Source organism: Barbatula barbatula, assembly GCF_947034865.1.
Source record: "Barbatula barbatula genome assembly, chromosome: 20".
In the NCBI taxonomy this organism is placed as follows: domain Eukaryota; kingdom Metazoa; phylum Chordata; class Actinopteri; order Cypriniformes; family Nemacheilidae; genus Barbatula; species Barbatula barbatula.
The window spans coordinates 2,636,677-2,659,862 of NC_136783.1; the positions used below are offsets into that span (position 1 = coordinate 2,636,677).

Here is a 23,186-nt window from a genome sequence, read left to right on the forward strand (position 1 = left end):
AATACGGCTCATAGTGCTTCATCAACATCAATCCAAAACATGTTTTCTAACAAAAATGTACACTGGTTATTATGAATATATAATATAATAAGATACCAACATGTATAATTCAAAATGACTGAAAAACTACAATAAATATATGAAAACTACACTAATATGTTTCACCATTACTATAATTCAGTAATGATGCAAAGTTCCTAATGCTCCTTGTAACTCCTAACGTCCTGTGATCTTACAGAGACTATTGCTGTAGCTTCATTTGCTGTGTTGATAGGAGTAATTCGCGTGTTCTGTAGACGTCTCCAGGGCTTGCTGTTGTCCACTGGTTTCCTGTAGGACAAGAAATAAGAGTTGAAAGTGGAAAACAAAAAGACTGACATGTGTAATGGATGGGCTCTTTTGCTTTCATACCTCTACTGTAACACTAGAGGGAGGCACATGGGTGTACTGCGGGATGTACGTCCCTTGCAGAGCCGTGTTCATATACTGTCGGGAGACAAAAAAAGGTGGTTACACAAATGTTTGTTTGCATTTGTTGTCATGTTTCCATTGACAGGGGGTGCCCACCGTGCCAGCACTGCCAAGAGAAAGGTGGCCGATCTGCTGGGTCAGGGGTCCGAGCAGAGATGTGGGCTGAATCGACATGGGGTGATCCATTGCTGATGTCAGAACTGTCCCCTTCGGAGAGAGACACGTTATAAGCCCATTATCCAAACCACAAGTTCTTTTATCAGTTGCAAGGCACTGCTTTTGTTATTAAAGGGGTTGATGCAGTATCTGGATTAAAATAACAGTTCAATAAGGTAGCTAGACAGAGATGGAGACATATGGGATCACTTACATTGGGTTGCATGAGGTATGACTGATGGTGCATCCAGGAGGGGCCGTGCACCTTAATACACATACACATAGACAAGCAATTATACGTAACACAGAATAAGAGGTCCAGACTACACAGACTCTTAATTCCCATTCACACCAAGAACAATAAGAATAACCGTAAAATAAGATTGTAGAAATCGTTCTCAATTTAAGAGAATAGTGTAGTCCACTTTACAAGAAAAAGTCATTCAAATTGAAATTGGCACACCTACTTAAAATGTTACACTGCAGCATCAAAGTTTTTAAGAATAAACAATGTGTAAATTGTAAATAATCCTTAAATTGAGAATATCTAGAGGATAACTTTAATTGTGTAGCCGTTGTGTAGGTTTGTTATATACTTTGGGTAAACTCAGATAGTTGCCTTAAAAACAAATATATCCGTGTTTTGCAACGTGTTTTGTATTTTTGGAATATCGAATAAGGAAAAAGGGTCATGGCTTGTTTCACTTCAACTGCAAATTGCGTGGATGTTTAAATGTGGCATTTCGTTCGCTATGGAACTAGCAGCTGACTGACGCTGACTGACAGTCGAAGGGTCAATATCATGTAAAGTGAGAGTGACCATGATATTGGATGATTTACTGATATTGTGTACCATGCACATGGTAATACTAATCTGTAGTAACCAAAGCACTTCTAAATGTAAGTAAAAGCGCTTTACAACAAATAAGTGAAATTGAATTTAATAGTCGTTGCTTCAAAGCGGGTGAAATTAACTGGTTGGGTCTGTTTATTACTTTTTTGTTTTTTGATATTCTGCATTAAGTGAACGCTTGGCTGAAAAGATGTGTCTTTAATCTAGATTTAAATTGGGCGAGTGTGTCTGATCCTCGAATAGTGTCGGGAAGGCTACTCCAGAGTTTGGGTGCTACGTATGAGAAAGCTCGACCCCCTTTGGTGGATTTAGTTATTCTTTAGTTTTGAGATCTTAGAGAGCGTGATGGGTTGTAGTGTGATATAAAGTCTTAAAGGGTTTAGCCCCACCTACATAACAGAGCTTTTATGTAATTAAAATAACTCAATACGATACTTAAATGTGTAGCCAGTGAACGGTTGATAACTTTGGGGTTATGTGATCGTATTTTCTAGACCTGGTAAGAACTCTGGCAGCTGCATTCTGAAATAGCTGAAGTTTGTTTATTGATGATGCAGGACAGCCACTTTCAGGACAGCATTACAGTAGTCAAGTCTTGAGGTCATAAATGCATGAATACGTTTATCTGCATCAGCAACACATAGAATATTTGTAATTTTGTGACATTTGAGATGTGATTTCAAAATGACATGTTGCTGTCTAATATAAAGCCTAGATCTATTACTATATTTGTTGGGAGTAACAGTACATCCTTCAACTTGCAGGTTATAATTAAATATGAAATATTCTGCTTACGTGTCTTTGGTCCGATAAGTAATATTTCAGTTTTATTAGAATTTAAAAGAAGGAAATAACAAGTCATCCAATGTTTTATATCTTCCATGCACTCTGCTAATTTGGATAGCTGGGAGGAATCATCTGGTCTCGATGAGATATATAGCTGAGTATCATCTGCATAGCAATGGAAGCTAATTCCATGTTTTTAATAATGTTTCCAAGGGGCAGCATGTATATTGAGAATAGCAAGAGTCCTAGAACCGATCCCTGAGGTAATCCCTAATTTACTTGCGTTAGATTTGATAAATCCCCATTTAAATAGACAAATTGATGTCTATCTGATAAGTAAGATCTGAACCACTGTAGTGCCTGTCCCTCAATACCGATCTAGAAGTATGTTATGGTCTAAGCAGGACTAGGAATGCGATGTTACCTTTATCTGTGCTATAAACAGGACGTTTGTAATTTTAATAAGCACAGTTTCAGTACTATGATGCGGTCTAAGGCCTGACTGAAATTTTTCATGTATGTAATTATTTAGTAAGAAAGAGCATAAATGAGTTGACACTACTTTTTTATTATTTTAGACAGGTAAGGGAGATTAGAAATCGGTCTATAGTTTCCTAGGTCATTGGGGTCTAAGTTTTGTTTCTTGATAAGAGGCTTAATGACGGCCATTTTAAAGTATCCTGGGACATGGTCTAGATTAATTGACGAGTTTATAATGTTAAAAATGGGCTAAATTGCAACGGGTAGTAACTCTTTTAATGATTTAGTTGGTATGGGGTCTAATAAGCAAGTTGTAGGTTTAGATGTTGTTTTATTGGTGAAAAACACTGGAGACTTTCTTTTGGGTGATGGTTGGTACTAATTCATAGGACAGACTTGGAGGTTGAGTTTTTACTATTTTGTCTCGTATGTTTTAGATTTTCTCTATAAAAAATTTCATGAATTCATTGCTACCAAGGTGCGGCAGAATAACCAGGTCAGGTGATGTCTGTTTATTTGTTAATTTAGCAACTGTGCTAAATAAAACATTGGATTGTCTTTCCACGCAATTTTTTAAAGACCTTTAATTGGGTTTGTTTCCATTTGCGCTCCAGTTTACGTGTTTCTCTTTTAAGGGCACGAGTGTTGCTATTGTACCATGGTGCTATGTTGTTCTCGTTAATCTTTTTTTCTCTGATGTATTAGAGTATTCGCTTTGGATAAAAGTGTCTGCTAAAAGAATAAATGTAAATGTATTTGTTTGCATGCATGTATATACTGTATATAAAAAATACGAACGAGGTACGTTTGAAAATCAATAGGCATTGTGTTAATATATTGAGGGCTTACATTTGTATTTCTCCTTTGACCTTTTATAAGTAAATTATATTAATCTGTAGCCTGGCTGTTTTCATTGTTTAGACTTATACGATCTCACTGAATATTTATTTTTTGTCTGTTCATCAATTAGCTCTCAGTGAGATGTCATAGTTCCCACAGTTCAGCGGAGTCACTGCAATCTAATATGAAAGACTGAACACATGTTGTGAGGCGATCGGTTTTCATCTGACTGCTGTTAGCTTTGGCAAACATTCAACTTTAGCGTAGTATATAAACAAAAATGAAAGAAAGTCAGATCTCGGTTGGCTTACAAGGTGCTCATTTATAAATCTTTCCATGAACCTACTCATATGGCCATTTTAATATAGTTAAGAATATGCTTTTAAGAATACTGACCTGATAGGACGGGACTTGTGAGGACATGTATGGAGAGGTCTGGGCGATCATTCTGTTTGGGCCGATGCTGTACGGTGGAGAAAAAAACCTAAAAATGTTTGCGATCATCAGTTCAGTCTTTTTATTATGATGACAGCAGATCTCTTAACAATAATCTCAGAACACAGATACAACTTTATTTCAGAAGGTATCTGTACTCACCCATTTTGTAATGCTGTTGGGTCGTATGTGAATGTCATTCCTCCCTGAGGCAGATACAATGAGTAACAATGTAAAACATGTGGGTCTGCACAAATTCAATGGAAGAGAGTGTCGTTTTCGTACCATATCACCTTCTCTCGCCCAGGGACGACCGTTCTGTAAGTACTTTGCCTGATTCTGGCGCTTTTTCTGCCCTCCGTCAGCAAACTTACACAGCAGAGGCTCTATGGGAACTGAGAGGACCGGAACACAACATTACATTCAATTATTGGACATCTATCTAAATTACTAAAGAATGGTTAAATAATTATTGCAAACCTGGCACTCCTGGTGGGGTTTTGATGTACTTGCCATTAAAATGCTGAATGATGGCTTCACATTTCTCTGTAGATTCCATCCTGTAATACAAACTACACTTGAATAAATGATGTTAAATGTTGTAACTGCTTCATTTTTTCAGACAGACACAGCTAACGACACCAGATTTCGTGTGTCTGGAATTGATGGGATTATTGGAATTTTGAAGGCTGGCCACTGGTGAATCAATATAGTCCCGTCTTCGGGCATACTGTACATTATGCAAAGAGGATGAATATACATTTAAAAAAAACTTTTCATTTTAAATGCATCTCAGTTTTGTATAACAAGGCTACGAGAAAACTAGTAATAACCCTCAGCAGCAATGGAGTTCAGTAGTCTAAAAACCCAGCTATGGGTTCCCTAAGAAATGTTCTATAGGTTTTTAAAAAGTCTAACTTATTATAAAAAATAGGGTCTGTTTGCAACAGGACTTGAGTTAAAACCAGGATATATATTATATATATAATGCCATTCATTCCAAAAATACTGAATATATATGAATTGTGGTCAACATTGCGCAGCCCTTATATGAATATGATCTTGTGCACATTTATCCAAATAAGACACCTTAAACTGCCACACGATCGTGTTGGCGTACTTCATTTTCTATAGTCAAACTTGTTACATATAAAAAGGCTGTAAACACTTTCCCATGAAAGACTGGAGTTCAGCTGGCTAGTGTGATTAATAAAGTACCTTGCAAAGCCCACCCCTCGACTGGTGCCACTCGCATCCCGTAAAATGCGTGTGGATATAACCTGACCGAAGGATTTGAGCATGGCCTCCAGCTCCTCTTCATCCATGGACACTGGCAGGTTGGAGATGTACAGGTTTGTGGGGTCCTGTTCCTGTTGCTAGAAATAAATACAAAAATGACATCTCCCTCAACAACTATGAAATCTGTACCATTGTATTTTGACATGAATGAATGCAGTCACTTCAGATTGTACACGAGGAGCAGAGGTCGATGGCTGGTTTATTTGGTACCTTGGCCATTTGAGCTTGGACTCCGCTGGCTTTGAGTGCTGTCACAGCCTTCTGTGCTGCTGTAGGACTGTCGTAATCCACAAAGCCATATCCTACAATCACACACAAATGAAAAGTGAAAAACTTTGGCTGATCTTTGAAAAACATCAGGTTGATCTTTTTCACTCACCTTTGCATTTGTTGGTAGTTTTGTCTAAAATTGCCTTAGTAGACACAATCTTCCCATATCTTCAAAACAAAACAAAAACGTGTTAAAGTAAAATCCTGTGTAATTGGGGTTAAAAAGTATATCGTTTTAATTTTTTTTTAGAAAAGTACTAATCGTTTCGCTAGACAACTCCCTTATTCATTGGCTGGTGTCTTGTAGAGCCTTTTGAAGCTGCGAAAAAACTGACATTTGGATCTCAAACCCACTGGTCCCCGTTGAAGTACATTGTATGGAGAAAAAATCCTAGTTTCTTTTCAAGTAAAGAAATGAGGACACGGTCTTGGATGACATGGGGGTGAGCAAATTATTAGAACATTTTCATTCTGACATGATCTACTCCTTTAATGTATTTATTATGTTTGCTGATTAGTCGACTAATCCGATTTTTCTGTTAATCTAATCATTATGTTTTGAATTACCTGATCAATCCTTTGGCAAACTTTCCAATAAATTTTAAGTATAACTTCTACCATTAAGATTTTATTGAATCATTTAAAATTACTTAAGTGCCTGAATTACAATGCAAACAACACTTTAGAGAATCTTGGACCAATAATGACAAATAAATTCTGCCAGACGTTGTGCAAAAAATATACAATATGAAGAATATAAACATGTAGTTTAAAGCAACAAAGTCTAAAGTAAATACTGCCTAATACAGTGCCAAAACCCACTGTCTGCCCTCTTTAACCACGGACTACACTTCCCATAATCATTTGCACCCGTCTCACCTAACCTGGACATCTTCTGTTAATTCCCATCATCTGGTTTTTGGGATAATTACAACGTCTTTGACTACGGTGCAAACAATCAGAACCCAAGGACCAGGACTAACCATTTTATTAAATGTGTTATCCCACAAAACTCAACAGTTGACTAGTCCTAATTCTGAGTTCTGTTTGAGGAATATCACTTATAAAAATGTTGAGAACTTTCAGAAAAAAATCATATGCAATCTGAGTTTATAAAACATCTGGAAATTGAAGTGAACAGGGTTTTTTCAATCTGCTAGTAAACAAAACTATGTACAGCCGTACGGTTTACGTGCAATTTTTATTATTCTTATTATTTGCTATTTACTACAACGGTTACTATACATTTGAGATTGCATCGCACAAGCACATGTGCACTTTGGTCAGAGTGGAAGAGATACAATTAAAGTGTAAACATGCCTTCTTATTGCGATTAGACCATTTGTTTGATTACTTACTACCATTATTAGCTTAATCGCCTTATTAAGATTGAAGTATTGTGTTCATGAGGTCAATTGTAATCACAAAATTGCCAAAATCTCATTGTAATCGCATTATGAGTAGCACATGTTCCTGTATTTTTCTGTAGTTACTTTACACACACTTCTTTCTTAATACTGTGAGATTTTACCCGGATAATAAAGGATTGTTTTATGTTTAGTCATAGTTTCTTCGTTTGAAAGGTAGCTTATAAAGGGCATTACTAAATAAATTATATATGTAAACTAAATGTACACCTATCATGTCATTCTGAAAGTTAAATGAAAAAGTTAAACTAATATCAATTTCAGAATCTATTTGTTCTTTCAATGTTTTATTGACAGCATATAGTCCTCCGCATCTTGTCTTCTTTAAAAGTGTAGGTGTATTTAAACATTTGACTGGCCGTACTGTCTCTGAAAATGTTATTGTTAGGGCACAATAATATAATTTGTTATTTTTTATTAGTGCAGTGGTATTAATCTCATTCTGTTATTAAGATCATAAAGAACTCTTCGCTGCCTCTGGCAATACACACAGACATTCCTGTCTGTCTCTGAATCGTTTCCCAGCACGCTGACATGTGAGCAGTCTGTCATTTGGCCGAAGTTAAGTGCTTTTGGCAAAGCTCCTTACGAGTGAATAAATGAAGCCTACCTTTCTACATGAAATACAACTCCTGGAACAGTATGAGTGTTATTAACACACCATTTCTCTGTTACAACAATGACCTTGTCAAATCTTTTTTGTCGCGAGTCACCAACTGCTAATAGAGTTCATATACAAATAAACTTCAGATTTGTAATTAGCTAAATCACTACCGCCATACATTTACTGTAAATAAATAAGTCTGGAAATAAAGCTTAATATTTGCTCTAATAATGTGAATCTAAGATTTTTTTACTCATTTTTAATAAAGCACCTAGACCTATTATCCACGTCCTCCGTGATACGGAATTTTTGTAGAACCTTCAAGTTTTACGCTGAAATGTAACTATTAACAATTACATAACAAATAGTAATGGTGATGTTTGCCTTTGGAAACAGCACCAATTATTAAAGGTTTTGTGAGTTGAAAACAAGCTGTTGTTCACACAACCTGGTTGCTAAAAAAACTAAGAATCTCTGAACATAAATACATGAGCTTCTTATGATCTACATGATCACATCCATTTAAAGATGTTTGGAGTGCCAAAGTTTGTCAGACTGTGTCTACACCTGACGCGACCGGCGCGACATGATGGTTGTGTTACGCTGAGCAGCATCCAGTGTGGACAAAATGTTCAATTATAATGCGTTTCTAATGTCAAGTCAAGTCAAGTCAGCTTTATTTATATAGCGCTTTTTACAATTTTCATTGTTACAAAGCAGCTGTACAAGAAAAAATGACTATAAGTAAAACATAAAAGGTTATGGAATTCAAAACACAGGTCAAATATCAGACACACAATAAATTCCTATATGCAGTGTTAATTAAATAAGACTACCAAATTCTAGCAGCCCCCCCGGCCAGGCAAAACAGTGCAAAACAGTATGCAAACGGTATAATGTCTTTCGTCATGTCGCGTCCAGTGTAGACACGTGTCAGTGAAGAAAGTAACTGTTACCAGAGTGGAATATCATCTTCTATGTCATGTAATAGCACAGCATGAAGTAAGGGATAATCCACTGTTAGCCGTGCATTAAAGGATTTTAATATACAGCGTGAAGGCCTCCACAAAGTGCATTAAAATCTGTTATTGCAAGGCTAGCTGTGGATTATCCCGCTCATACCAGGGTAATTTGCCAAATTAATGCTGTTACTTTGCTGTATTGAAAACCACCAGGATTATTATAATGTCTACAAAGATGAATTATTTTACTGCAAGATGGCACATATACTGCATGTGCATGCAAGAATATTAAAGAATCTATGTGACATTTAAATAACTAAGATCGAAAGTAAGGGCAAAAAAGCCTAATTTTGTACCTTATTGTGTTGCGAACTTGCGATCTTAAAAGACGGTCAAACATCTTGTGTGAACTATTATTTAAATGGAAACTAAAAGCAATGCATTTTTTTCTCACAATAAAAGATCTGAGTTGTGTGCGGGACCTCTGAGCAGCTAGAGTTCAACCATGACAGAGTTATCACTGAAGTCTGTTCTTATCCTCAGATGCTCTGGTATTTGTTTCACTGTTAAAGAATTTCTACGTCTGACTACCTCTCACTCGCGGGTCGACTCAATGTAATCTATTAGCTGCTGTTCTCTTGCTATCACAGTGTAAATTTAACAAAACCTGACAAGAGGATGCCGGGGATTTAAACATTATAATTTCACAATTTAATTAAACATTAAAAAAAATGAAAAAATTTAATACTAAAATAAAAAAATGTTCAATACAATTCGATACAAAATGTTTTATGAGAATCAATGAAATTCATTGAAAAAAAGTAATTATGGTAAAATAAGGCCAAAAAGGCTTCCCTTTCTATTATTCTTTGACTTAAATTTAACAAAAAATTTCGTTCCTATAAAAATAAATCACATGATTGTTGCGCACTAGCACAAGCAAGCAGAACCGTGTGTTTTCAAACAGGCGTTTAATGTTTAAAAAAATGTTTTGAAAACCCCACAGAGCAACAGTGTGTTAGTCTTCACACATCAAACTGGGAAACAAGAATGAACTCTATTTGAAGTCAAACATAAAGCACACATTTAGCCAACCACACAACCCGCAAGTAAAGGAAATATTAGATTAAATTAGATTCAACTTTATTGTCATTACAAATATACAAGTACAGTGTAACGAAATGTAGTTTAGGTTTAACCAGAAGTGCAATTAGCAAATGCAGGATATACAGTTAGAATAAATACAGAATTCAATATTAGGAAAATGTTATACAGTGGGCATGGACTATGAAAATACTTTACAGTAGGTATGTACTATTAACAATATATACAGATGGCTATATACTGTGAACATTAATGTATAGGTGGCTATGAACAGATAATAATTTAGACAAAAATTATCATTAATCAAAACTGCCATTAGATCGATTTTGATATTAAGTATTTTGTCTACGCAACACACCACATTTTAATCTGATAAAGTTTCTTCATTTTGAGGAGAATAAAGACCACTCTTGTTACTGTTGGCGAGCCAGTATGTGAGGCAATAAACAAGGAATTTTTACACAGATTACATCATCATGAAATTACCGTAGACTCTCTTCTTACCCGAAGGCCTGCCATTGAGGGAAAAATTGGGTGGATCGGGAACAGGAAAAGCCTTTACAATCTCACTAATATGCATTTGAAACTACAAGCATCCTGGAGCTGCAGGGAAGAGTAAAATATAAGGCAAAACTACTTGACTTGCTTTATTGGACGAAAAGAAGCCATTCAATTATTTTAATCCCAAAAGAACATTAGTTTAACTTTGCATTGGTACTGTTTGCACTGGTGGTCCCTTGGACTGTCCACCACCATGTTGTGCAGCAGTACTTTGGCCAATCCGATTTTGAGTCCCAGCTCGTGGTACTTTCTCTGCTCCTATTTTACATAATATATATATATGGAATATATATTATAATTGCTGTTTTTACCTTAAAGCTATAAAATCAAAAAAAGTTTTACTGTTACCCATTACCTGCACTCATCTACATATATATTTCAATGCACTAGCTCTTTTCCAAAATATATCTAGCAGGGGTGGGATTGTTTGGTACCTCATGATTTGATTAAAAACAATTAAAAACAAGCATAACACAGTAATTCAATCTGATACCCCCTCGTTTCCTCAATATTGATTGTTAATGATTTCATTCACAGCACCCGTTGCCCTCTTGATTTGGTTCCCTTTATTATGCCCTTGTGTTTTCTCTCCTGTGCAAGTTCATTTTGGTCCATGTCTGCAAAGACGTCCCTGTATTGTTGTTTTACCCCTCGTGGATCTTTGTTTTGTTTTATTTGAAAGAATTATTGCTACTAAATGAAGTAAAATTATTCTAATATTTAAATGTTTTTCACGCAAGTTAGCATGCAAAGTATAGCACTAGAAGCATTAGCATTCTAGGAAGGGAAGACTTTTTTCACACCCTAAATATGGCAATGCTGATGTTTGTGGAACATTGCCATCAGAGGTGTAAATATTTCTCAGAAATGTAAGAAAAATGCAGCATCACAGTTTTCCAGTTCATCTCCGATAGCTCAACGCATCAGCAGCACCTCTCTGCAAACGCTGACCAAGAATGTGTCTGTTTAAACATTAATGACAGGGTCTACACAAGATTAGTCTGGACTTGCACACACAAAACCAGTTTTGGGGTTTAAGAAATTCATCAAATGAGAATATACTGAGAGAATTTGCCATTTTAATCAATCTCACCGGTATGTAGCGCAAGCATTAGAATACATTACACACTGCTCCAGGTGTGCATCTGTTCACGACTTGCTCTGCATGTTTTTACTACTCTCTGGATGGGTTAAATGCATAGGTCACATTTCGTGTATGGGTCACCATATCTGACAAATAGGTTGCATTCACTTACACAAAAATTAACCAATCCATCATTGAAAATATGTCATTGATTCCAATTAAGATTAGGAATTAGGTTAGAAATTAGATGAAGGAATGAGCTAAATGACATTGTAAGGTTTCGTTATGCAATGTTAAAATAGTTATCTAGTTTAATAACAGGGCTCGAAGCATTTCCTTTCTGCCCCCCCATTCGAATGATCTTTCCATCAAAACGCCCTCATGAATCCTCCTCTGCACCACACATGGCTGGAGTTCAAACCTCAAAGTGTACTGCATATTGCAAAAAAACACACACAAACTACAGTTTGAGTATGTGATCTCAGAACTGTAAACAATGAGAATGGCTTTATTGGGCATTCAGTTGTATTAAAATACAATATGTGCCGGTTCAAAGACTAGAAGTGAAAGTGCCAATTTGCAAACACTAGTCGGACTCTGAACGCAAAAGCGATGTAGTGACGTTTCCTGTATGCTAATTTGTACGTTAAGAATAGATTCTGAATCGAATCGTGAGGGATCAATCGATTACCACCCCTACTATATAAAGTGCCAATCGGCTAGTTTAATGATATAAAATATAAATATTATGATATCTGATATAAAAACATTGGCTAATCCAGTGATCTTAACTTGAAACAGGACTATATGTTTGTCCAAACAATTGCCAGTATACATTTTTTTTCAAAACAGTCAATTAAAACACTTAAAAGTCTGTTAGAAGTACACAATTCAGGTTGAAATTGTGTACTTCTACTATGTCTCCCACAGATAAGTCAAATCTTTAACCATAGTCTGTGTTCCTCACTCTCAACTGTTATTAATGTTTCTGCTTCCAAATATATAGAGACTGTATCTAAAAAATTATAATTTTGGCAAAAGTTAGAGAAAAAATCTGATTATGATTAAACCTGAAGACAATGTAATAAACAACCAAAACCAATTCATAAAGTTCGGCCTACTTAGATCACTAAATTCAAAGGGAGTGATTGTAACTGAAATTATCACGGACAACCGTTTTGATATACTTTGTCTTACCAAAACCTGGCTTAAACCAACTGATTATTTCGGTCTAAATGAGTGTACCCCACCAAGCTACTGTTATAGGCATGAGCCACGTCTGGTTGGTCAAGGTGGTGGTGTCGCAACAATCTTTAGAGACTTTCTTACTGTAACTCAGAGAACAGAGCATACTGTACATTTAAATCATTTGAAGTGATTGCGTTGAACATAATATTTCCAAACAAAAGTAAAAAAACCTTGCTTTCTTTTACATTGGCTACTGGGTATAGACCCCTGGTCCTTCCACTGATTTTCTGAAAGAGTTTGCGGACTTCTTATCGGACCTATTGGTTAACATTGATAAGGTACTAACTGTCTGAGATTTTAATATCCACAAAGATAGCGCTTACGATGCATTAGCAGTGCCGTTTACAGAACTACTATAATCTTTTGGCGTAATACAACACCTCAAAGGACCATACTGACACTGGGCTGGCTCAATCATCTCTTAGGGTTAGGGCTCCACCCCTCCCCCTCGGTTTCTTGTGTCAAATGCAGTCAGTGGGTCAGAGCCAGAAATCTGTGGATTTAGGATGGAGAAACAAAAGCGCAAGGGCAAGGGGGGTGCGGAGAAGTTGCGGGCCAAACAAATACAAATTCTAGAGGTTGATGCCTCAACATGTGCAAAAATAACCGACATGTTAAGTGCTGTAGCTTCAGTTTCCAAGCCATTAGTAGCTTACCTGACGACATTTTGCAAAAACAGGTGAACATGCACATGGAGGAGAGGTGACTAGCCATGTTAGCACCCAGGCAGAGGAGTAGGTGTCTGATAGTGAAGTCAAGGAGAGACAGAGTGAGCAGGAGAGTGTACTTGAAACGGTAAGCAGTGTTGGGCGCTACAAGCAGTGACGCTACTAGCTTAACTACATTTTTCAGTAGCGTGGTGGTAACGTCGCTGTTTTCTGAATCAAATAGCTTTTCCGTAGCGAAGCTCTTTTGTTGATCAAGTAGTTCGGTAGCGTCCACACAAGCTAACGTTACATATTACCAAACATTTCTGAAGAACAAGCTCATATCGGAAATACAACTGCTAAGGATCACCGATCCTGGTCCAGTAAGTGACGCCACCACCATACAGGGACCGGCCGGTGACTTCTTCGTGTTTTACGGTAAACAGCTTTTTGGTGCATTACTGCCACCTTCTGCTCCGGACGGTGACATCACAGTGTGTGGGCCTGGTTGGGCCACGACGAAGATGATGATTTACCTAAATTAATGAATATTATAGTAAGACAACATAATCGTTGTCGCTATTATAATGTCTGTCAGATTGTCACCTACTGCACTACCCACTCAGTCAGCTAAAGTCAAATAACACAGCATAAGCTATTTTGCATTGTTTTTGTAGCTAGGTTAGCAGAGTTAACTTATTCAATTGCAACTTCGGCTGATTATTCTAATGTTAACTAGCTTTAATAACATGGAGCACATTGTAATTGACAGAGTTGCAGAGAAGAGCAAGCTACTGAGGAAACTGCTGTTATTGTAAGGTGAGTTGAGATTATTGATGTTATTATAAAAATATTCATAATATTGTAGACTGAAATGTGACTCGTTATTCCCTCTCTCTCTCTCTCTCTCTATCTCAGGATGCCCTCACGTTTGTAGTTCGTTGTCTTCTATGTTCAGAGCACCATGGAGCCATTTCCACTAAGTAAGTATAAAATATGTGCAACCATCTCTCTACATTGTTATAAATTAAAGATACTTGTATGGGGATCATTTTTCTCATTCAGTTATCATTCTCGTCTCTCTCTTTCTCTTGTGGTGGGCGGGTCTGAGCAAAAATGCCAGGGCCCTTTTTTATCCCAGTCCAGCCCTGGCCGTCATTAAGCCTCTTATCAAGCCAAACTTAGACCCCAATGAACTAGGAAACTATAGACGGATTTCAAATCTCCCTTATCTGTCAAAAATACTAAATAAAGTAGTGTCCACTCAGTTATGCTCTTTCTTACAAAATAATGACATAGGCCTACACAAAAGATTTCAGTCAGGCTTTAGACCACATCATAGCACTGAAACTGTGCTCATTAAAATTACAAACATCCTGTTTATAGCATCAGATAAGGGTAACATCTCACTCCTAGTCCTGTTTAGTGACCTTAGTGCTGCGTTCGATACTGTAGACCATAACATACTTCTAGATCGCTTGCACAATTATACCAGTATTAAGGGACAGGCACTACAATGGTTCAGATCTTACTTATGGTACAGACTGCATTGAAGATATAAAACATTGGATGACTTGTAATTTCCTTCTTTTGAATTCTAAAAAAACAGAAATATTACTTATCGGACCAAACCGAATATTTCGGATTATAACCTGCAAATTGAAGGATGTACTGTTATTCCCAACAAATGTAGTAAAAAAATCACATTCAAATGTTATAAAAACACCTAACACCTAATTTTCCACCTAAGAAATGTTGCCTAATTATGAAATATTCTATGTGTTGCTGACGCAGAAAAGCTTATTCATGCATTTGTGACCTCAAGACTTGACTACTGTAATGCACTACTTTGTGTTAAGCGAGCCGCTTAAGTTTATTGTCAATAAATAACGGAGGCAAAAATTTGTTGTTGACGAGAATAAAGAAGGATGCCAGTGTGATTATAGGATACAGCATAAAAACAAGCACATAAACACATGTCATATGTATGCCTATGCCCACAGCACAATCTGTTGTACGAAACTAGCTGTGGGGCAGCAGTTTAACCACCCAAACATAGACCTATAATAAACCATGGGCAAACCATTCACGCGATTAAAAACAACTGCATGCTGCATCATTATATTTATAAAAATTATTAAAATGATGTCAACTTATTGAGAAATTAAAGGCCTATACCCCAACCTTACCCTAAAATATACACATCTATTCAGCCAAGCATTCATTTAATGCACAATATGCTAAATAAACCACCCGGAGACTGCATTTATTAGATATTATTTACTAGAATAATTTATCTTATGTACTGTGTTTTACCTTTTTTATGTTTTTCTTATTTTCCCCTGTAAAGCTGCTTTGGAACAATGCACATTGTGAAAGGCTCTATATAAATAAAATTGATTTGAAAAACACTCAAGCAAATATGTACTTAGATATCTGTACATTAAATAATTGCATTATAGTTGTCCCTGCAGACGTGTAGCATTTGGGAATTTTATGGGTATAGTATCAAATAGTAATAATATCAAAACCTCCCACAAAGGCACGCAAGAAGAACTTCAAAAGAAGGACAATGACCCTTGCCGGGTGTTTGATTCTTTTGTACATAAAGAATTGAATTACTTCGGTAACTAAAAACAAGCATTAAGACACAGGTTGCACACGTTCATCAAGTTTAAATGCCTCATCCGGTGCAAACACATGACATTTCTTATCGCATAACATTAGAGCACAATGCAGCATGCTAAAAGTTTTTTGAGACTTACGGTTGGCAGAGTTTGACCAGGTCTTGGTCAGTGGTTCCTGGATGCAAGGCACGGATGTAAAGGTTAGTTTTGCTCAGCTGTTCACTGCCTCCTGCACTACCTGTGCTGCTGCTGTTGTGACTGGGCGGTGCCATTTGGTGTGTGGACGACACATAGGCTTGCTGTAGAACAAACAAACAACACGTTGACTATAAGACAAACTTCAAATTCAAATCTATTTAGGTGAAACAATTTTTAAATTGGATGCACTTCTGAAGGAATATCCGCGGTGATGGAATTTCCTGTGCGGTGATTTTGTGTCATTTACGAAAGAAAAGATTTAAGGTCAACCAGATTATGTTACATATAATATAAGTATTGATTATCAAACGAAAATATATATAAAAGCCTTTTGTGTAGGTTTGATACGAGCAAATGTATGGAGCCTCAACAAATTACAATCCAGTATTTGTGCAACTGTAATGTTATTTTCGAGATTTCATCCACACAGCTGCGACATGAAAACATTACAAAACACAATAAATATTAGAACGTTTTTTAGGTCGCACGTCACCTCTCTTGTGGATACGGCATTTTCAATACTGTATATTATTTATTATACAAGTTATTACTGTGCCATGGGCGAGTAGCTAAAGTTTAATTTTAATAAATAACGGAGTTGTTGCCGAGAATAAAGAAGGATGCCAGTGTGATTATAGGATATAGCATAAAAACAACGCAGGTCATATGTATTACTATTTGCACCTCAGTATTGTTGTGCATTAAACATTATGCAATAATAACAGAGTTTAAATCATTATATTTATAAAAATTATGGCAACTTGCCCTACACCCCAACCTTACCCTAAAATAATTTTAAGTCTTAAATACATTTTATTGAAAACAAATGCAAGAGTTGGATTTGAACGCTGGTCTCCTGTGTCATGCTATACAGACACCTTTACCTTTACACCTTACGCCTCTGGAGTCACTGTTTGAAAGGCGTCATTCTAACACTTTCTCTATTCCAATCACATATTGGTGGGCGGACCAAGTGCAAATAGTCTGGCTTTATTTATTTATCTTTCACACGGTTTCAGTTTTTCTTTCGCTCAATGCCAAGGGTTGCACCCACACTTCCAGCAGCTATGGTTATAATGTTGTAAATAACTTGCACAGATCGATCGATTCGTTGAATAGACGTTAATTGATGGTCAGAAGCTGAAGCGATTACTTTTAGGTTGCCTCCATCTGTATTTTGAACTTTTAAAGACATGAACCGGTGGACATGCATTTTATGAAAGACCATGTACCACAATTCCAGGTATAAATCTTGACTGTTCTACCTGTCACATACATCTTGGAAGGCGTAAGGTTGAGTAAATGAACAGCCCAGCTCCTCTACAGATTGATTGCTCATCCATATGCAATTTAGCAACAAATGTTTTGCTTTGTTTGCAAGCAGTATTTTGGGCTCTTATTTATTAATTTCTGCATTAGGGGACCTAGTATACATGATTGAACAGTGTCTGAATTGCATAAATTATTAAAACTAGGGATAGGGACAGCCCGAACGGTAGGACCGTGTATTGATAAGCCACCCCTTCATAGGCGAATCTCAAGAATCGTCTGTGCTGGGGGCTGATCTAGATGTGGAAGTATGCGTCTTTCAGATCCAGGGAGAAGAATCAGTCCCCTGGGAATATTTGCGAAAGGATCTGTTTCAGAGTGAATATTTTGAAATGCCGTTTCATGAAGTCTGGGATCGAGGATGGTGTGGAGACCACCATCCTTCTTTGGCACGAGAAAAAAGCGGCTGTCAAAGCCTGACTAGGCCTGGGCTGGGGGAACCGTCTCTATGGCTCCTTCCTCCAGCAGGTTCATCACCTCTTGAATGTTTTGCGGGGGCAAACCACCTGGCGGGGGTTTGATTCCCGTGGTAAGAGGAAGATCTTTCTAAGATTTTTCAGACAAAGTTTTTCAGACAACCCGCTAAAACAGCGGGTTGCAGAGCAGCCACTAGAACGGGCCCAACATTTACAACATGACATAAACACACAGTTTCGCCGTCACCCGGAACAGCACCACGAGACTGCCATGGATCTGACTAGTGCCTGGGCCGTGGCGGCGCGTAGAGCAAGATCTGTCGCACTCCGCAGCTCTCTGTATAATGCCGGGTCGAGATAAAGATAAGGTAAAGATGTGTTTTGTTAAAACATAAACCTCCAAATTGTATTATTTGTTTGAAATTGTATAATTATTCATAATTCATTAAATAGCACAGACTAAAAAGTAATGAGTAACTAGTACACTGCAAAAACAATTTACATTCTTACCAAGCATTTTTGTCATGTTTTTAGTAAAAATATCAAAAATGTCATATCACTATACATTTACTTGACCAGAAAAGTGACCTAAGGTATTTAGTCTTGTTTTATGAAAAATAATATAAGAATTTAGTAAGTTTATGGTCAAAACAAGCTAAAGAATCCGTCCATGGAGTGAAAAAAACAACTTTAGGGCGAGTGTCGAACGACTTTAGGGCGAGTAATTCATCACAGAATTATTTCAAAGTGATTTACATTGCATTTTCTTATACATTTGTCTCTAAGTATGTGCAATCCCCTGGCATCGAACCCACAACCTTGGCGTTGTTATCGCCACGATCTTACCACAGATTTAGTCTCACATGCTGCGTCACGTTCCTGCCAACTGAAACATCAGAATCCAGTCCAGATATGCTCCATGCCAAGCGTCTCACTCGTTTTGTCCGTCCCACTGTATGTCTCGCTTCCACTATCTGTGTCGCACCCATTGTCTGCCTTCATGTGTTTCTCTTTTCAGCTGCTATCTCCATCTTGTCTCACTTCTCATTTCTGTCTAACTCCTGCTGTCTGCCTATGTCAGTCTGTCTCGCTTTATTATTGTGTGCTGTAACACTAAGCAGCTAAACCTAATGATGGCACACCTGCCCCGATTCACTAAATGCTCACAGCAGAATCTGCTTCTCATTCTAAATGCTTCCTTTTATCTATATTTTACAGTGTTCTTCTTTAGGAACTTTATATAACATATTTTTGCTTTAGTGTAAATCCATAAGTATAATGAGTAATAGTGTGAGTTTGCTGATGGGTCCAATGTAGTTTATGTAGTTTCATAGTCCATTTTTTCATAGCCCAAAAAGCCTTTTTTTAAAAGCTCTGTCAGTTTAAATCTAGACTAAAGACTTAAAAAGACTAAACATCTTTTTAATCTTGCATACACTACACTATCATAATATATATATTCCGAAGGTTTAGGGTGCACTAGTTAGATCAACGGGAACCAGGAACACTTCCAATAACAACTGATGCATCTGTTGCATCAAAGACTGCAGAACAGTACTCTACTCTCAGCCAGTCTTCTCTCATTGTTCCAAGGTTACTAGAGCGGGCTTTGTAACAATGACAATTGTTATATAAATAAAGTTGACTTGACTTAAAACTACATAAAGACATCATGCTTTATGCTTACATTGCACATATGTAAAAGACAGATTATATGTTTTTGAAAAGGTTTGCCAGTGAATGTGTTTAAAATAACGTAATGTGAACTTGCAATACCTATACTCTGCTTGTGGTTCAGTCAGCTCAGCTGCTGTTCAGCAGAAGCGCTCGAAGTTTGAAACATGTCCCTCTAGCACGTGTTTACATAGAAAAAGGTGGAAAGTAGCACCGCGGATGGAAAATGACGTTGTCTACGAATCGTCAGGCCGGTCACTGTAGCTCACAGCACGCACACACTTTGTCCAGAACTAGCAGTTATTAGCGTGTTCTGTACAGTAATGAAAACAGGTCACACATCATTTCTTGACCAAAATAACCAAGAGAAACAAATTACAAATATGAATGCACCCTTAGTCGATGTGCCTTGGTTGCTATTATAGGCGGAGCGGGACAAAACACTGAGCGCTGGCACAAAAAACGCTTCCATTGGAAACAATTCTTTGGCTTAAATCTGTTAACGTGATAGGTTACAGGGTTATGATGTCATCTTTGGTAAACTGCAGTTTTATGGAGAAAATATTCTGCAATGGTTTAAAATGATGAATTCGCACATGGTTTTTCTTATAGCATATTAAAAACACCACACAGACATATAAACAACATTAAAATCTTGATTTTCACCACAGTAGCTCGGTTACAGGGAAAAAGCTCTAACGGGACACAGTGTGTGTGGTGGTTACAATTTAGGAAAATAAACTAATTGCATTTTTTTGAACCAATATTGTGATCCTCCGTCAAAATAAATTATCTTCATTTATTAACAGTAACATTAACATTACAGTAATTATACCAAAGCAGTGAACTGCACTATACTATATAAGTACTACAGTATGTGTACTATACTACAGAAATGAACTATACTACAAGTATAGCATTCTGCACTGTACTGCACTACACAAGATAAGTACTATATGCACTATACTACATAAATTTACTACAAGAATAGTATTCTGCACTATAGTAAATTGATAAGCTGTAAATAAATACTTTAATATACTTTTTAACTTACAACAGCAAAAGACTATAGTATCTATGTGTCACAGTCTAGTCTTTTCCCTATCTGGTTTCCCCTGTTTTTCCACATGGACTCCAATTCCCATGATCCTCCATGCTCCTGTCCCTCGTCAACTCCACTCCATATAAACCTGCTGTGTTCCCCATTGTTGTCTGGGACCCACTTCAGAAAGGAGGTTTAGTTAACACACTGAGTACTTTAATGTTGAAATATGGGAGGTGCTACATAGGATAACAAACCATTCTTTTTTTAAAGAGATAACTTGTACTAAGAGTTAGTAAATGTTGTGTGTTTTATTTCGGTACAGGAGACGACTTTAGAACCCAGACTTGTCATGAGCCAATGCATTAAAGGCGGTGTGTCTGATTTCTGAATTCAGCTTGTTTAGACAAGATTACCTAAACAACCTTGTAGCCAATCAGCTGTGAGATTTCACAGGACATTAGTCGAGCCGAGAAAGATGGGGAAGGGGTGTGTTTGTTTTGGTGATTTGAACATCAACAAAGGCTAAGAGAAATCGGACACCCCGCCTTTAAGCTGCACTGTTTTCTTTACAGTGAATTAGATATGTGGCGTACATCAATAACATAAGCAACCGTGGCTGTGCTCTTAAATCCGAGCAGGTTCTTTCTCACGAATGTTTTTGAAGGAGAATGAGAAATTTCTAATTGTGTATTAATAAATACGAATTAATATAGAAATAAACAGATTAGAAAATATGCAAATGTAGAAACAAAAAGGTAAATGTAGAAGTGCCGACAGTCCCACTCAAACCAACTCCAAGCTGGACTTGAACCAGTGTTCAGTCTGACTCTGGCATGAGTATCTGCAACTCTAACAAGCGTTCTATAGTCTACTTCATGACTTCTAGCAGTTTACTATAGAGCACCTCTAGAGAGAGAGGAAATATATAGAAACCAAATGTAAATCTAGAAATTACAAAGAACTTTACATGTAATAATATGACATACTTTTTGCATTCTTTTGATTATTTATTAGTTTATTGGCACATTAATTTATTTATTCTTAGATAATTTTCAAACCTCCATAGTTTTCTATATAACACAGGGAATGTAAGAAAAAAATCACTCTCCTGTACCTTCTCTGGATCTGTTCCACATTGATGGAATGATCTACCAGCTGCTACAAGATCAGCAGACTCGGTTGCCATCTTTAAAAAAGCCTAAAAACGCATCTCTTCCGTCAACACGACGCTGATTGATTTTTCCTAATTCTCTTCCCTTTCCTTCAAAAAAAAAAAAAACACTTACTAACCTGACTATTGTTAGCTTTGTATACTGTGCTAGGCTTTAATGGAGTAGTTTGATGCACTTATGTACTTTGTTGCCTATGTTGTTATAATTGCTTCAGATGTTTCCTCATCTGTAAGTCGCTTTGGATAAAATGTAAATGGAGTACATTAGTTAATCAGTGTGCCTCGCTCTAAAACTCTGTCTACAGCCATGTAGCTTTTCTTTTCGTGTTGCCACGGTGAATGGTAATATCGGCACTCCATTGATGATGATAGCTTTTTATAGCTGTGGTGTACGTGCTTAACTCCAACACATATATCAGTGTTGGGCTAGTCATTGATGCGTGCACTAGCCATCCACAGAATTCTGCCAGATTTTCCTGAAGGTAATTTATGACACATTCCTATCATTCAGCTTAAAGTAATTTTTAATAAAATGGGCAATTTTACCCTGTAGCCCAGTGTTTCTCAAAGTGTGGGGCGGGTCCCACTGGTGGGGAATAGAGACATGACAGATGGGGCGCGATGAACGGGAGGAAATTGGGTCATTTTTATGAATTCCTTTATTTATTGACCGTGCACTCAAAAAAAATAACAACGACACATTTTAATGTAAGCCTTTCGTAAAACAACATCAGACTGCAAAGAAAATGTCACACAGAAGTAGCCTTGGAGAACGATTTCATGCCGGGATGTTAATTGAAGCGGCACAATGTGGAGAGGCAGTAGGCGGTGGCAAGTATAAAAGTTCACGGAATGAAAAGAAAGCTTTACTATAGCTCAGTGGTTAGAGCATGATGCTGGCAACGCTAAGGTCATGGGTTCGATCCCAAGGATTGCACATACGTAGATACAATGGTATTATGCCAAGCATGGAAATGGAAAGTGTATTACCATTTTGTTGGTGAAAGGTGGGGCTCAGAACCCTTCCCTAGCTCCAAATGGGGAATGGCAGAAAAAGTTTGAGAAACATTGCTCTAGCCTAAGAATGTTGGACCATTGGTGCTAAGCAGGGCTTGAGCCTGGTCAGTACCTGGATGGGAGACTTGCAGGAAGAGGTGTTAGTGAGGTCAGCAGGGGGTGCTCACCCTGTGGTATGTGAGGGACCTGATGCCCAAGTATTAGTGACGGGGACCCTATATACTGTAAAAAAAGCACCATTCTTCAGATGAGGCATTAAATCAAGGTCCTGACTCTCTGTGGTCAAATAAATACCAGGATGTCCTTGTAAAGCGATTTCAGTACCCTGAGAAGCACTATATAAATGTAACAAATTATTATTACTAATAACCAATAGAGCACTGAATGAGTATGTTGTTGTGAACCTCTAAAGAGTGAGAGCTATACAAAATACACATGTAAATGTTTTCACTGGTTGCAGTGTTCAGTGTTTTCCAACTTTC

The 23,186-nt window shown here is 37.2% G+C and overlaps 1 protein-coding gene across 1 annotated transcript in view; it reads right to left on the reverse strand.

Annotated features, from left to right (window-relative positions):
* Positions 1 to 23,186, reverse strand: part of rbms2a (RNA binding motif, single stranded interacting protein 2a) — a 32,161-nt gene that overhangs the window by 4,146 nt on the left and 4,829 nt on the right. The window contains exons 2-13 of the mRNA XM_079482782.1: positions 15,993 to 16,153; positions 5,700 to 5,758; positions 5,531 to 5,622; positions 5,240 to 5,397; positions 4,502 to 4,581; positions 4,307 to 4,416; positions 4,184 to 4,227; positions 3,983 to 4,070; positions 842 to 892; positions 568 to 678; positions 412 to 486; positions 237 to 330 (exon numbers count right to left, since the gene is read on the reverse strand). Coding sequence (XP_079338908.1) covers positions 256 to 330; positions 412 to 486; positions 568 to 678; positions 842 to 892; positions 3,983 to 4,070; positions 4,184 to 4,227; positions 4,307 to 4,416; positions 4,502 to 4,581; positions 5,240 to 5,397; positions 5,531 to 5,622; positions 5,700 to 5,758; positions 15,993 to 16,153 — 1,104 coding nt within the window. The 3' untranslated portion in view covers positions 237 to 255. The remainder of the gene's footprint in view (positions 1 to 236; positions 331 to 411; positions 487 to 567; positions 679 to 841; positions 893 to 3,982; positions 4,071 to 4,183; positions 4,228 to 4,306; positions 4,417 to 4,501; positions 4,582 to 5,239; positions 5,398 to 5,530; positions 5,623 to 5,699; positions 5,759 to 15,992; positions 16,154 to 23,186) is intronic.